Source organism: Nematostella vectensis, chromosome 12 (genome assembly GCF_932526225.1).
Source record: "Nematostella vectensis chromosome 12, jaNemVect1.1, whole genome shotgun sequence".
Lineage (NCBI taxonomy): Eukaryota > Metazoa > Cnidaria > Anthozoa > Actiniaria > Edwardsiidae > Nematostella > Nematostella vectensis.
In genome coordinates this window covers 10,166,652-10,182,540 of record NC_064045.1, presented here as the reverse complement: position 1 = coordinate 10,182,540, position 15,889 = coordinate 10,166,652, and the positions used below count along the sequence as shown (strand labels likewise).

The 15,889-nt window shown below is 43.8% G+C and overlaps 3 protein-coding genes across 3 annotated transcripts; 1 reads left to right on the top strand and 2 right to left on the bottom strand.

Moving 5' to 3' along the window:
- Window positions 1-138: 138 nt before the first annotated feature.
- Window positions 139-2,934, top strand: LOC116619369 (actin, non-muscle 6.2). Its single transcript, XM_048720311.1, has 3 exons — window positions 139-466; window positions 542-652; window positions 1,905-2,934. Exons 1-3 carry the CDS (start codon window positions 212-214, stop codon window positions 2,667-2,669), a joined length of 1,131 nt encoding a protein of 376 aa, XP_048576268.1. The 5' UTR covers window positions 139-211; the 3' UTR covers window positions 2,670-2,934.
- A 4,577-nt stretch (window positions 2,935-7,511) lies between these two features.
- LOC5514499 (adenosine receptor A3) lies at window positions 7,512-9,398 on the bottom strand. Its single transcript, XM_001634624.3, has one exon. It carries the CDS (start codon window positions 8,735-8,737, stop codon window positions 7,724-7,726), a length of 1,014 nt encoding a protein of 337 aa, XP_001634674.2. The 5' UTR covers window positions 8,738-9,398; the 3' UTR covers window positions 7,512-7,723.
- Window positions 9,399-11,723: 2,325 nt separating this feature from the next.
- Window positions 11,724-14,255, bottom strand: LOC116619385. Its single transcript, XM_048720235.1, has one exon. It carries the CDS (start codon window positions 14,253-14,255, stop codon window positions 11,724-11,726), a length of 2,532 nt encoding a protein of 843 aa, XP_048576192.1.
- Between the last annotated feature and the right edge of the window lie 1,634 nt (window positions 14,256-15,889).

Below are 15,889 nucleotides of genomic sequence, written 5' to 3'. Positions count from 1 at the left end.
AATCTGGTGGCATTTGTTTATTTGAGAACAAGCGCTTGACTTCTCGCCAGAATATTCTAAAGGCATTCTTGGCTGGGCTTTAGGGCATGAAAACCACGTGACATTTCGTATAATAACACCAATCAACATGTTCACTAAACACTCACAAAATCGTCGCGTGACAAGCCTAGATTTGTTGAGCTAGAAGCTCAGAAAACCTCTCTCGCTTAAAATGGAAGACGACGAAATAGCCGCTCTGGTTGTTGACAATGGCTCTGGTATGTGCAAGGCCGGTTTCGCCGGAGACGATGCTCCCCGCGCCGTTTTCCCCTCCATCGTCGGCCGTCCTCGCCACCAAGGCGTTATGGTCGGTATGGGTCAGAAAGACTCCTATGTCGGAGACGAGGCCCAGAGCAAGAGAGGTATTCTTACTCTGAAATACCCCATCGAACACGGAATTGTCACAAACTGGGACGATATGGAGAAGGTACAAGAGCTGAATTTAAGTGAGATTTTTCTTCTTCAACTTTTTCTTTAAAACATTCTTTATGCCGTAACTTAGATCTGGCATCATACATTCTACAACGAGCTTCGTGTTGCCCCCGAAGAGCACCCCGTTCTCCTGACAGAGGCTCCCCTCAACCCAAAAGCCAACAGAGAAAAGATGACACAGGTAGGGAGTTAACGATGATTCAGTAGTCGGCTCGTGTTTAAATCTCCCAAAGACCACACCTACTTGTGACCTGTATCAAAATATGTTGGTATTTTAACGTTTGAAAACCAAAGCCATATGCACAAACTAAGCTATCTTCGAGAAAGCTAAGAAAGTTTATGAAGCAAAAATCTCGAAAATTTCCGCTAACGGTTATTATGAACAATAATGATACCTTAACCACTCGCGACTGTTTTGTTTGCATTAAAGTTTAATTGTTTTAATCACTTAATTTTTTAAGTCCTGAAAGGAAACACCAACATTTTTTTTACGAAATGAAGAAAATTTCGGGCTCAAACAAGAACGCTTTGGATGTGTTATGAAAAGCTGTAGTTTGGGTTCACTCGTGTGAACAATTTCACGGTGGAAGACAGTAAGAGGGACTTATTTTATCCAAATAAGGTTATGGTAATGGTGATTGGTCAGATTCCCGATAATTACACACTTGATATTAACAGACTTGATTGAATACTTGTCATGGTAGAAGGGCGAAATGTCTTCTGGCAATTCAGGCAATTACATATTTATGCTTTTTGGAATATCAGGCACACATATCACAATGATATTTCCTTATCGTATAAAAATGCGAAAAATCCCAAATATGAACATACCACATACTTATAAAAATATCAATTTTATATTTTATATTGCCTCACATGCTACTAGTTATGAGCGGCTAATTGTCACAACAATAAAATTGATAGATAATACACGCGCTCTGATTGGTCTGAAGCTTTGTTGCACTTTAAGATATAGGACACGGTTGTTCATGATCATTGCCTGATGGAAGCTAGAGGAACGTTTGATTCTTTTGTAGTATTTTAGTTAGCCCGGAAAGTCTTGTTCTGACCACAGATTATGTTTTCTGCGAAACTATCTTAGGCTATTTGGAGTGGCAAATAAAATGTGATCAACAGAGTGGAATGGAATCAGGAGCGCTTCATCCAATACGAAAAGCGTCAGTTGTAAAAACAAGAGTCATTTTATAAATTTAAACAAAAAACACCCAATAAGAATGATCTTTGCATTTAGCAAGAGGATGCCAATATCTTATGTGCCAAACGCAAGCGGGATGCCTTTGCGAAGATCCCACAGGAATCCAATCATCTGAAACTTAAGGCTAGATATTAAAAGAATGCATAAAAGTTATATAAAAGCTGATAGAAGCATTACAGCAAAGTATATGCTCTTATCATTTTTTTCTTTATTATAGATCATGTTCGAGACCTTCAACAGCCCCGCCATGTACGTCGCTATCCAGGCCGTACTCTCCCTGTACGCTTCTGGTCGTACCACCGGTATTGTGATGGACTCTGGTGATGGTGTCACCCACACCGTGCCCATCTACGAAGGTTATGCTTTGCCCCACGCCATCATCCGTCTTGATTTGGCTGGCCGTGACCTGACAGACTACTTGATGAAGATCCTGACCGAGCGTGGCTACTCTTTCACCACCACCGCTGAGCGTGAGATTGTCCGTGACATCAAGGAGAAGCTCTGCTATGTTGCTCTTGACTTTGAGCAGGAAATGCAAACAGCAGCATCCAGCTCTAGCCTTGAGAAGAGCTACGAGTTGCCTGATGGACAGGTCATCACCATTGGCAACGAGCGATTCAGGTGCCCCGAAGCCATGTTTCAGCCCTCCTTCCTGGGTATGGAATCCGCTGGTATCCATGAGACCACCTACAACTCCATCATGAAGTGCGACGTTGATATCCGTAAAGATTTGTATGCTAACACTGTCCTGTCTGGAGGCTCAACCATGTACCCAGGCATCGCCGACCGCATGCAAAAAGAAATTACTTCCCTCGCTCCCCCGACCATGAAGATCAAGATCATCGCTCCACCAGAGAGGAAATACTCAGTCTGGATCGGAGGCTCCATCCTCGCTTCTCTGTCCACCTTCCAACAGATGTGGATCTCTAAGCAGGAATACGACGAATCTGGTCCTTCCATTGTACACAGGAAGTGCTTCTAGATCAACACAAACAATTCATGAGTCTCCACAATTCACAACTACTGCTACAATCCAGCAACTTTCGTTAACAGTTAATTTGATTAACATTCAGGTTAGATTTGCTGATAATAACGCGAAAAGAGAAGTCAGGAAGGATGCAATAAAACTTACAATAGACTTCATGATCGTTTTTTCTTATGGGTTGTGTTAAATGACTTATTAAGTACTTCCGGTCTCACGTTAAATTGATTATTTGTGTTTATAATAAAACACCAGTGAATCACAAGCACTCTTTCACCATGCCTTATTGGGTTTATTATAGAGACGCTAGTAATATTGAATAGCATAAAGGATCCTCCTGAGTATGGCTTGCGCAAAGGATCCTGGGAATGGCTTGCGCAAAGGATGAAAGCTTGCGCAAGGGATCATGGCTTTTGCAAAGGATCCTGGGAATGGCTCGTAAAAGGATACTGGGAATTCCTGGGAATAGCTTGCGCAAAGGGAGATGGGAATGGCGTCCACAAAGGATCCCGGGGATGGCTTTTGCAAAAGGAATTTAATATTGTATTAGGTTTAAGGTTAAGGTAAAACTGACCTATATTTAACTGTTGTGTCGGTGTACAAAACGGTCTAAAATTCGTCATAAACAGAAAACAATAGACAAATTATGAATGGCGCAATAGCTCCCTTGATTCTAAAGGAAACTTTACGAAACGTTTAAAATAAATCAGGCCTGACCTGTACAAGATGCGTTCGCATCACAAGCCCCCTTGCCACGAGAATAAAAGATAAGATACACCCTTTTTATAAGAACGTCTAGTTTTCAGTTGAGGCTGGGCCGTTCTTATTTTTGGGACATTTTAAGGCTGAATATGTTCTTAACAATGTTCTTAAATTTTAGTGTATATAAGAATATAATACCCAATAAAATATTAGGAATACAATTACACTAATGATCAATAGCAATAATAAATTTGGTGAAATCTCAGGCTGGATGTTCTTATAAAAAAAGGTTCTTATAAAAAAAGAGAGTGAACAATTTCGTGGCTAGGGCGTAGACAAGATACTAAAAAAATCCAGTATCTATCAATAAGGTTTGCTTGTAAGTGGACGTATATTGTACATCAGGCACGCCTTCACTCTTGAAGTTTTTAAAGTTATGATGCCATAGCAAACATTTTCTGTAGTTTTTTTTAAGAATCTAAATGCCGGATTAAGCCCTAGTCAATGGTTACACTGGTATGCTTTAGAATTAACCCATTGACTCCTGGCTATTTTTGAGCTGAATTTACAAAAAACAGACAGAAAACAGATACCTCCCCCCTATTCTGAGTTTTATACAGCCCGTCAAAGTCAAACACAGCTGCACCTAGTCAGCGGTATCCAAGCTTTCCAACAGTGCTTTGCGGTCCCCACTTTTAATCCCTCGTCGTTGTGCTGAAGCCAGCACAAGTTGATGGTTGCTTGTATTTTTCATCAAAGATACAGCTATGAGCATATTAGGAGAGTGTCTCAGGACATCATGAAGTCTTTTGGGGCATAATTGAGTGCTTTTCTTATGGATACTTGCAAGCAAAGGTGGATTCATGATGATTTTTTCTTGTTTGGCTTTGCCTGGATGAGAAAATAATTTTCTAATGAATTACCACAGCTCTCCTAAATGCTGTCTTTTCTGAAACCAAATTGATTCCAAAATTGTTTACACTGTTATTCTGGGTCTGTATGACCTGGAATTGATTTGTTTGGCTTCGGGGTGAAAAGATTTTTAAAAAAAACATCTGACTTTGGGGAGAGGAGTGTTGACTGGCCCTCCCCTCGTGAATCTTTCCCTGAATCTCCCAGAATGCTTTTCAATCCGTAAAGGCATCTTCGTGGTTTTACAAGCCTTCAAGGAGGAATATTGTGTTTTGAGGCCATGGGAATGAACCTGGAGGATCAGAATAAAGGTATCTATTTGTGTCTTGAGCTGTGTTTGCTGATCTCTCTCCCTTGTGTGGTATTTTGAGCGTTTTATTGAAAGGAGTGATTCTGCTTTTCTCTCCTTGTTCGATTTGAGATTTGTCAAAGAACCTGTGCTATTATTTGGCTTAAGAGTAGATGCCAACACCTTGGTTGGATGCATATCTGCAAGACCATTTATCCCTTAGACTGATGCCTGAGTATCTTTATATTGTTGTGTTTAGTTTGCATTTATGAATTTTTTGGGTTGTGGGTACTTCCCAAAGCCGGTACAGGCCGGTTGAGGGGTCAATGTGTTAAACTCGGTGAAGCTCGATTTGCGCACGAAACGTATTTTTTGTTGGGGAATGACGAACGTTTAAAAAAATGAAAACATTTTAATGATGGCGACAGCAAGAGATCCGAACAGGTCAATCCAATTCGTGATAAAATGATGGTTAAATGAAAAAATAGGAACTGAAAAATAAATGAAAAGAAAAAAATATATTAAACAACGAACACCGAAGATCGAACTCCTCGACAGCATGGAACCAAAAAAAAAAGGAGACCATACATCCAGACGTGTGCTGAATCACCGTATGGCAGCCAAAGCTTTACGGCTAGGCTGGAGATTTCGGCCCCAACACCGCTATCTAGCGAACTGTGTAACACACAGGCACCGAGGCACCCGCGCATTAATAGGGAGGCAATAACCAGGTTCCTAGCCCTTAAAACCGAAGTCTTATACGGTTACGCCACACACAGCTCGCTGTGACGTAGAGTGAAAAATATTGATACCTATCTGGGCGCTTTTGGTCTCTTGGGAGGGACTATCCAGTATAGCAGTGTAATCGTCATGCACGTGTATATGTGCTTAAAATAACACAAGTCCGAACTTACAAAAAATACTGACGAGACCAAAAGGTAATGTTATTACCAACGTTATGACTTTCTGAAAGTGTGCTTTAGAGCTGCTGTATGGGAAACAAAAGACAATTTTAAGCGCCAACAAAGAATTAATTCATACTTCTCTAATTAACACGATTGATCTTCAGTTTCAAAGCTTTTACGCGTAAATAGGAAGAAAGCTGAGGCCAGGTGCATAATAAAAAAATTAAATATTACAATGACAATGTCGCGATAATAAAAAAATTAAATTGCTCAAAGCAGACAATAAAGTCAGCGAAAAACGGAAGCGAATAAAACAAAACAAACATAAGTGAAAATTGCGTGTTGCAGCTTGACGAAATATTATCAAGGTGACTTTCGGAAAGATGCGCGATTTTTTTAGACGCAATTTTGCGGACATGGAAATGGAATTTTTAGGTGCTTTTAATAGTTCATATATCATGAAAACTGGTTACATAGATTGACAAACTTTTGCTTTGTTCATAAGCCAAGCAAATAATCCAAAAGCGAAAAAGATTCCCTGCAATTTCACCGCGGTGATCCTAGATACTAATCCCTCAGATACTAATCGGATACTAAAAACAGTCAGGGAGGGGGATACTTTTATAATAATAATAATAATAATAATAATAATAATAATAATAATAATAATAATAATAATAATAATAATAATAATAATAATAATAATAATAATAATAATAATAATAATAATAATAATAATAATAATAATAATAATAATAATAATAATAATAAAAATAGCCATTCACCGAGTAAAATCAGCTAGAATCGATGGAAAGGCATTATAATCATGGTTTCTTAAATTATTTACAGCAACTTCTGTAATTTGTGTGGATCCTAGACTAATGTCTGATTAAAATATTTTGTTTCTGGTTTCTGGTTATGCAATACAAAAGGAAATATCTATAATATACATTTCTGAAACGTTTCTATACCGATTTAGCGCTAAGTTATTGCTAAATGTTTAAACAGCAAAAGTTTACTTTTGTACTTTTTGGCGCCGAAAAATGGATGTTACTAAAACGGGGAACGGGGAGCGGGGAGCGGGGAACAGGGAGCGGGGAACAGGGATCTGGGAACGAGTAATCAGCGGAAGGGCACAGCGATGTAGCAACCTCACGTGCGACTCTTTGGCTCTTCTCTTGTTAAAATGGATGGTAAGTGAAATCTCTGACTCTGTTTCTAAGAATTATGAATAATTCATGCGCCCATTGAATCGAATCTAATACGTTTCTCTTATTTAAGATGTGATAGAGATCAAGTCAAGTGAAAGCTATGTTGAAAGGGATAATATGAAAACAGTTTGCTTGGGTAGTTTAGTGCGAGCTAAAATCGCAATGGTAAACTTGAAAAGAGATTTATGGAAACATAATGAATCCGTGGATATTTTTGCAATCCTACATTGCCATGACTTCAAATTCTCATCCCATAGTGATGAAAAGCTCCCTGTTCCCCGCTCCCTGTTCCCCGCTCTCCGTTTAAGTAACATCCGCCGAAAAATGAATGTTGTAGACGTTGAAGACCACCCAAGTGGAAGTCACGCTTGGATCATGCGCTTGGAAGTCACGCGCTTGCTACATCAATTACAGCAACTGTGCTACATCGCAACAATTACTGGAGAGTTAAATATAAACTGGAATCGAATTGACCGGGATAAAATCAAATCATCCAAAAGACGGGGATTTTTTCCCTTTTGAGATCTGCATAATTTTTGGACCAGTTTCTGATCTGTTCGAAAAAAAAAATGCTCCTACCCAGCTGCTATTTATACGAACAAATCCGAATTCGCTCCCCCGCATTTTTATCCGGTTGTATTAAATTATGTGTATGTGTAGGATCGTCTTTTGAATTTTTCACGCTAGTGATGACTGAAATAGAAATTTAGATAAAATTTAGATAAATCCGATAAATAGTGGGAAAATCGCTGTAAAATAAATATGTTAACGTATTTCCAGCCGTACTCTCAAAATCTATTCAGAAAACATGTCATTTTGAATATTTTTGTTATCAACAATTACCCCCTACCCCCTGCTATTAGTTTATTTTTGGTATCTGATTAGTTTCTGATTAGTATCTGTTTAGTATCTAAACAAATTTTAGAAACAAGGATCACCGCGGTTGCCATTTCCTTTTTGTTTAATCACGGTACAGTAAAACCTACGTTGTAATCAATAGGCCACGAATAATAAAATACAAGAGAGTTTTTCTTTTTAAAATTCCACCACGGTTGTCAAACTAGTTCTTCTTTCGCAAGTTGTTTTTATCTTCTTTCGTCCAAGCCAATCCTGTATACTTTCTAAAGTTTGCATTACTGCTGTACGTAGTTCCTTCATCTTCCAGCAATAAATCACGGGGTTTATTCCAGAATTTACCAGGACAAGCGAGGTGGATATTTTCACAAGCTTTGGCGATAAATAGCTGTCCCTTGTGATCTCGAAATATGTCAGAGCGCAAAAACAAGGAGTACAGCATATCACAAACGTGAAATAAACCAAGAGAGAGTTGACAACGGATTTTTTGTACTGTTTGATGTTAATGCTTCTTTCTGTTGTTTCTGATGCTGAATCATTGGAGGAATTCGTCGAAAAGTTCATTTCTTGAGCGTGAATTTGAATCTGATGCTTTCTAAGAATTTTGTAGATTCTAAAGTAGCTGAAAAAAACAATGCCCACACAAGCCAAAATGAAAGAATTTGTCAAGATGTTATAAGCCGTAATTCCAATGAAATACCAAATAGCTAGAACTGAAAAGGATATGACCCAAATCACGACACAAATATAAACCGTTCGCTTCATATTTACGATGGTTTGGTAGCGTAAATGGAGTTGTAACGCGAGGAATCGATCGATGGCAATTGAAGTTACACTAAGTAGCGAAACGCCCCCGAACATTGATGATGTGAGACCAAAGGCAACGGCACTACGGCAGTAAGTTTCAGGCCATTCGTTGACATAAAACTCTAAAGTCGACCATATGAGAATCGCAGGTTGAGCGATGATGCCGACGGCGAAATCCGAAAGAGCAAGATTACCCAATAGAACCATAGCCGGTATGTGAAACGCTGGTGCTCTCCAGATCGAGATGAGAACCAAAGCATTCAGGACGACGGCAGGAAGAATTGTGAGTCCGTTTAACACGCCGACAATTGCAAATTCAGTCTGCGTTATTTGGCTTTCCTGGACCCATCTTGTGTAGAAAAAGCAAGAGACATTGTATTCCGCCATTGCTGCCAGCTGAACGGACAAACTGATTGCTAACCTGCAGTAATTAAAAATCTAATTATTTCTTTTGTGAGTGGTAATGTGGAGCCCTATTAGCAGCTTTACGGTAGCAGGTGTAATGTAGTGAATTTTATTTGCTATGCTCGTGTTCGTGTGCACATAATCAGATTGAGCAAATTTTTATGCGGCAAATGCATTTGTTAAAAAACCAAGACGCTCGTTTTTAATGGCAAATAAAAATGGCCAAATATCTAAATTTGTCCGTGTTGACGAGAGGTCACATAAAATGTGGCAAATATTTCAAATTTAGTTGACTGTAGTCTCCTAAGAAGTCTCTAGAAGCTAGGTCCGACTCTGCTTTGGGAACGAATGACAGAAAAAAAGAAATTGCGGGAAATAATTATGATTTTTTGCTAAGATGACAAGTGTGTGAAAGCATTCATTTCCATCGGCTGATTTGGGGAAGCTGCTCTTATATTTTCGATTGAATTTGGTAGATAAAGCAATAAGATTCTAATTTTTAGATTGTTATTTTGATATCTTAAATAATTTGTCTTCAATATTTGCTTTTTATGACCCCCCCTCCCTATTCTCCCAACGAATGTTTGACTTTGATATGGACTCCCTTTATCGCCATCTTGCTCTCTTGGCGGTCTTATCATGAACTTCAATTTACAGTTTTGAGTTAATTATGTGGTGTTTTCTTGTTTGTGAGTATGCGGAGAAAAGACTCTCTGAAAATAAATTACCGCCAAATTACACAGGACCCCCATGTTCCCTCTACACGGGTAAAAATACGATCTTTATTTTCAACAATACCAGACACCGAACAAAGCGTCAACAAAACATGGCTTCTCTCGAAGAACTCTCTACTAACTTTGCGCCTCCGGGCATTGTGGGTAGGGCCCACAGGCAACCCGCGCGCCTTACAATTCTAAATAGTGGTCGCCGGACCGACCATACCCCAGTGAGCTGACACGGCTCACGACATCTCAGGAGGATTCGGTGCTCTCCTCCAGCAAGCACACCTTCGCGACCGGTCGGATCAACGTGCCGCTGGGTGTCATGAGCTGCACAGTGCGTACCCGCTCGTCCTTCCCAGGGAACACGGCAGTAACGCGCGCCATAGACCAGTGTGACCTAGGCGAGTCCTCGTCTTTCACAATTAAAAGGTCTCCCACTCTCAAGTTCGTCTCTTCCTTGTTCCACTTCTTCCTGACCGTCAATGTAGGCAGGTAGTCCTTCCGCCAGCGGTGCCAAACCATGTCTGCAATGGTTTGCGACTGCCGCCAACGCTTGCGACTATTAACTTCCCGCTCTTGAAATTCCCCAGGTGGTGGGTTGGGGTAAGCCCTACCTATCAAGAAGTGGTTTGGCGTGAGGGCCTCAAAATCATCAGGATCGTCGCTTACGGGCGTAAGCGGGCGACTGTTCAAGACTGCTTCTGTCTCGACCAAAGCAGTGTGAAGTACATCCTCGTAGAGAACACGATCGCCAATCACCACATTAAGAGCCCTCTTGACTTGTTTCACCATCGACTCGAAGACACCAACCATATGCGGGGCGGCCGGATTTGCATCAGGCGGGGATTTCCTCGTCTCGCTCGAAACCTTCTCAAGGTGAGTATGAAGGCATCGGTACTAAGATGGCCAGCCAACTCGACATGTACCGCTCTCGTAGTCATACAAGTAAAGAGACATCCCCATCTCTTCTCGGTGACTCGTCCCCTCTTGACAGTCATCGGTAGTCGACTCCGGTACTACTGAAAGCAGGTTCACACATCACCAATCTGCTACCCGGCAGGGAGGCCATTAGCGGGACCTTAGGTTTGGCTCTCCGTCGTTTGCACAGCAAACAGTCTTTGATCAATTTTCTCGTCAGGCCCTTCCCGCGAAGTATCCAGTATTCTTGTCTCACCAGCGCCAGTGTGTGCTCTCTCCAACGTGGCAATTACGCTGATGGAAATCCTGGACAATCAGAGAATTCAGGGGGTGCCCCGATAGTAAGACGATTTGGTGCTTCTCCTCGAAAGACACCGGTGCATCCTTTAGCTTCCCGCCAACCCGAATAACCCTGTCTATTAAGACTGGTTGAAGCGGAAGAATGCGGCTGTGGGATGCAATGGGTTTGCCGCTTTGAAGCGCGGCATATTCATCCGGGAACATTTCCCGCTGAGCAATACGACATAGCTCTAAGCGTGAATCCTTCATCTCTTCAGCAACTAGGGTTTGCAAGTCAGCTTTCAGTGGAGCGGCCGTCTTTCTTGCCTTACTCAGGAGTATCGACTTGAAGCGAAGACACCACCCATATACTCGCACCAGTCGCCCGAGGGTCGAATACCTCTTCCACTTCACATCAAAGGGTGGAGCACTGACACCAGTTACCAGGACGGTGGCCTTGACTTCGAGATCGCTTTCTTCGACCGGCTCTGGTTCCGCACTTGGCCACTGGCAAGGCGGTTTGGCAAGAAAGTCGGGTCCCGCAAGCCAACGCGAATCAGGGGTCAGGTCTTGCAAGGCTACACCTCGTGTGCAGTCATCTGCTGGATTGAGCTTACCGGGTATGTGATGCCATTCATCTGGCTTGCAAGAGCCGAGTATCTCTGAAACTCTGTTCGAGACATAGGTGCTAAATCTCCTGGTGGTGTTTACAATATACTGCAGGGTGGTCTTGGAGTCGCTACACAGATGCACAGCGTTAATGGGGAGATCAATCTCGTTGATCACCTTCTTTCTCAGCCTGGCTCCGACGACTGCCGCTTGTAGCTCGAGTCGTGGAATGGTGAGAGTTCTCACCGGGGCAAGCCTTGTCTTTCCAAGAACAAATCTCACAACTACTTGGTCACCAACCGCTGCTCGCAGGTAGGTAACGGCACCATAGGCTACCTCTGACGCGAAGCTGGATGTGAAGCTGACGTGAAGCTGGATGTCTTGGGCGTCTCGCAGATGGAAGCCGTACCACCGTGGGACCTGGATCATCAGCGGCGTCTTCAGCCCGTCCTTCCACGACTTCCAGATGCTTCGCAGCTCTTCGGGAATAGGCTCATCCCAATCAATCTTACAGCGCCACAGTTCCTGTATATTGAGCTTGGCCTTGCCGCAAGGCCCAGGGGGTCAAACACGCTACTCGTAGCACTAAGGACTTTTCGTTTTGTTTCGGGGAACCTATCTTTCAACGGCTTCAAGTAAAGCGTGTCTTGCTCGAGACACCACTTTACTCCAAGGGCTTTCTCTTGAGGCAAGGTCTGTAAGTCCAAGTTGACCGCGTCACAGGATACCTCGTCAGACGGAAGGGAACGGAGCACGTTTCGGCTGTTAGATACCCACTTGGTCAAGCGAAAACCACCAGCCGCTACTGCTTCAATGAGCTGGTTAGCGACAGCTGCCGCCTCGTCTTCCGACGGCCTTGAAGTTAGGACGTCGTCCATGTAGAAGTTCCTCTTTATAGTATCCAGCACATCATCGGGAAACAAACCAGCTTGATCTTCTGCTGTCTTCCGCAGTGCGTAGCAGGCCGAGCAGGGCGAGTCAATGGCTCCAAACACATGAACTGCCATACGGTATACTTCAAGGATTCTCTCTTCGAGGTTCCTCCACAGGAACCGGAGGGAGTCTTGATCTGCTTCTCGGACCTTGACCTGGTGGAACATCTTTTCAATATCCCCCATTATCCCGACCTTGTTGCAACGAAATCGGATAAGTACACCTACTAAATCGTTCAGCAGGTCTGGGCCCGTCAGGAGACAGTCATTCAATGACACATTGTTGTACTTTGCCGCCGGATGGAAGACTACGCGGAGTTTTTCTGGCTTGTTGGGGTTTTGAACACCATGATGAGGGAGGTACCACGTTCTGGGACCTTCGATTGCTGCCTTGACCTCCGAGAGCTTTCGACAATGGCCTTTGCTTTGGTACTCATTTAGAACACTTCTGTACATGCTGGCTAACTCTGGGTCTTTCTTCAGTTTCTGCTCGGTGCTGTTGAGCCTGTACATCGCCATTCTCCTGTTACTGGGAAGCACTACAGCTTCGTCTTTCCATAAAAGACCAGTCTCGTAGTGTCCGCCCATCTTCCTCACCGTACTATCCAGCGTCTCCAACGCGCGTCTGTCCTCAGCTGAGGGGCCGATAGGTCGTTCAGTTCGACTCACACCATACGAGTCGGTTTCCCAAAACCTCTGAACTTGTTCGTTTAGCAACTCGCCCACTTTGAGCAACGTCAAGTTCGAATGGACATGCATCAAGTTTGGTTGAACAGCGCGTCCGAGTCTGCCAAATAATGTCCACCCTAGCGGGGTCTGTACCGCAATAGGCTCGCCAGGTCGGCCCTGTCGTACGTCCAAGTGTACAAGAAGATGAGCCATATCTGAACCAATCAAGAGCGTGACGTCACCGGCTTCGAGGGTCTGCAGGTTGACACCCTCAAGATGATTCCATCGCTTCGCGGCCTCTTTACCGGACACCTTGTGCTTAGAGATGTTGAGCTTGTGCACTACCCAAGCCCCTTCAACATCAATCTTCTCGGGGTGGTCATCTGATGACAACCGGAAACCGACCCGCTGCATGTTACAGGAGCGCGTGTCTGACTTAACAGTGTTTAGCTGCAACTGGTGCGTCTCTCCTTTGAGTTCAAGCTGCTCTGCCAGGTCCTTGCGAATCAAGGTGGAGTCACTTCCTGCATCGAGGACCGCTACAGTCTTCACTTGACCCTTTGGTCCCCAGGCCAGAACCGGGACAAGCTGTAGGGCATTAACCTTGTGGCCCGCACCGTCCTTTTCTTCAGACTTCGATTCGTCTACTCTTTCGCTGTGAAGGAGTGTGTGATGCTTCAAGCCACACCCCTCCTTGAGACACCGTCCGCTACTCGGACAGGAATCCACAAAGTGCCCCTCCTTGAGGCAGTTGCGGCACAACCGCTTGTTGTATACGATCTTCCTTCTCTCTTTAAAGGGCTTGGATTTGAACGAGTCGCAGTAGACAAGGCGGTGCCTGTCTTCGCATACGAGGCACCTATCTTGGCCGGGAGAATCGACCTGGGGTGGGGCCGTCACCTCCCCAGAACTGCTCTCTTGGGTAGACCGTGTTACGCGAATGCCAACACTGTTGGGATGAAGTGCCCTGGGCGGGGGACCCTGGTTGAAATGCCTTGGTCGTGGGAGCCTGGGTCTTGACTCACGCTCATGGACATAGTCTTCAAAGGGGTTAAACATAGCATCAACTCTTCTCTGCAACCATCTCTCAAAGTCCAGGAGGGACAAGCCATCATAGTCACCTTGCAGATGTTCGTACCATCTCATGCGCATGCCGTCCTGAAGCTTCATAGCAGCTCTGCCTAGATACTCAGGATTCTGCAAAATGGCAGCCAGGCCCAGTTTTGTACACCATTGCACGCAGGCCTTGACCTTGTAGTGGAAGGACCTGAGGGACTGTCTATCACCCTGAACAACGTCCGGCCCGTCAACCATGCTCTTGAGATGGGCCGCTTCAACTCGGTGATTGTTGCCAAACTGTTGTTTTAACATTTTGAGTTCACTAGCATAGTTACTCCCCTTACTCCTAAACTCTCAACAGCCCTCTTGGCCTCCCCATCCAAATTCTGGTATAAATAAGCCATTCTATCGGAATCTGTGAGGGTTGTTTTAATATGTACCAGATCCCTAAATCGCTCAATAAATGCGGGCCAGTCCTTCGGCTGTCCCGAGAACCTGTTAAGCTCAAGGGGGGGGGGGGGGGGGGTAAGCGCTGCTGTTCCTGATTGCGGAAGATAGCAAAACTGGTATCAACATTACCAATGGATTGTTCAACGGTGGTCTCCTGACCATCAACCAGCCTTGTAATAAACGTGTCAACATAATCTCCATTTGTGGTTCTAGTATGACTTGCACTGTTGGGGGTTTGGACACCCTGGACATTTAAAGGGGTTGATGAAGGAAAATGGTACCCAATATTGCCCACAGATGGCAGAGGTGGATGGGATCCCTGTGGTATATAGGGTGCTCTCAAAGTGGGAGTCTGGGTTATTGGCTCATAACTGTGTGCGGCAGCCATAGGAACATGTGTTGTCATGGTAACATTGGATCTAGGGCCACATAATTTGTTAATTGGCTCATAATTAGGATAACTGTCCACCTTTGGCTGCACAACAGGGGTTGTGTATGATGTCTGATATGCGGGATGACAATAGGGTGCATAGCTAGGGGTTGTGTATGATGTCTGATATGCGGGATGACAATAGGGTACATAGCTAGGGGTTGTGTATGATGTCTGATATGCGGGATGACAATAGGGTACATAGCTAGGGGTTGTGTATGATGTCTGATATGCGGGATGACAATAGGGTACATAGCTAGGGGTTGTGTATGATGTCTGATATGCGGGATGACAATAGGGTACATAGCTAGGGGTTGTGTATGATGTCTGATACGCGGGATGACAATAGGGTACATAGCTAGGGGTTGTGTATGATGTCTGATATGCGGGATGACAATAGGGTACATAGCTAGGGGTTGTGTATGATGTCTGATATGCGGGATGACAATAGGGTACATAGCTAGGGGTTGTGTATGATGTCTGATATGCGGGATGACAATAGGGTACATAGCTAGGGGTTGTGTATGATGTCTGATATGCGGGATGACAATAGGGTACATAGCTAGGGGTTGTGTATGATGTCTGATATGCGGGATGACAATAGGGTACATAGCTAGGGGTTGTGTATGATGTCTGATATGCGGGATGACAATAGGGTACATAGCTAGGGGTTGTGTATGATGTCTGATATGCGGGATGACAATAGGGTACATAGCTAGGGGTTGTGTATGATGTCTGATATGCGGGATGACAATAGGGTACATAGCTAGGGGTTGTGTATGATGTCTGATATGCGGGATGACAATAGGGTACATAGCTAGGGGTTGTGTATGATGTCTGATATGCGGGATGACAATGGGGTACATAGCTAGGGGTTGTGTATGATGTCTGATATGCGGGATGACAATAGGGTACATAGCTAGGGGTTGTGTATGATGTCTGATATGCGGGATGACAATAGGGTACATAGCTAGGGGTTGTGTATGATGTCTGATATGCGGGATGACAATAGGGTACATAGCTAGGGGTTGTGTATGATGTCTGATATGCGGGATGACAATAGGGT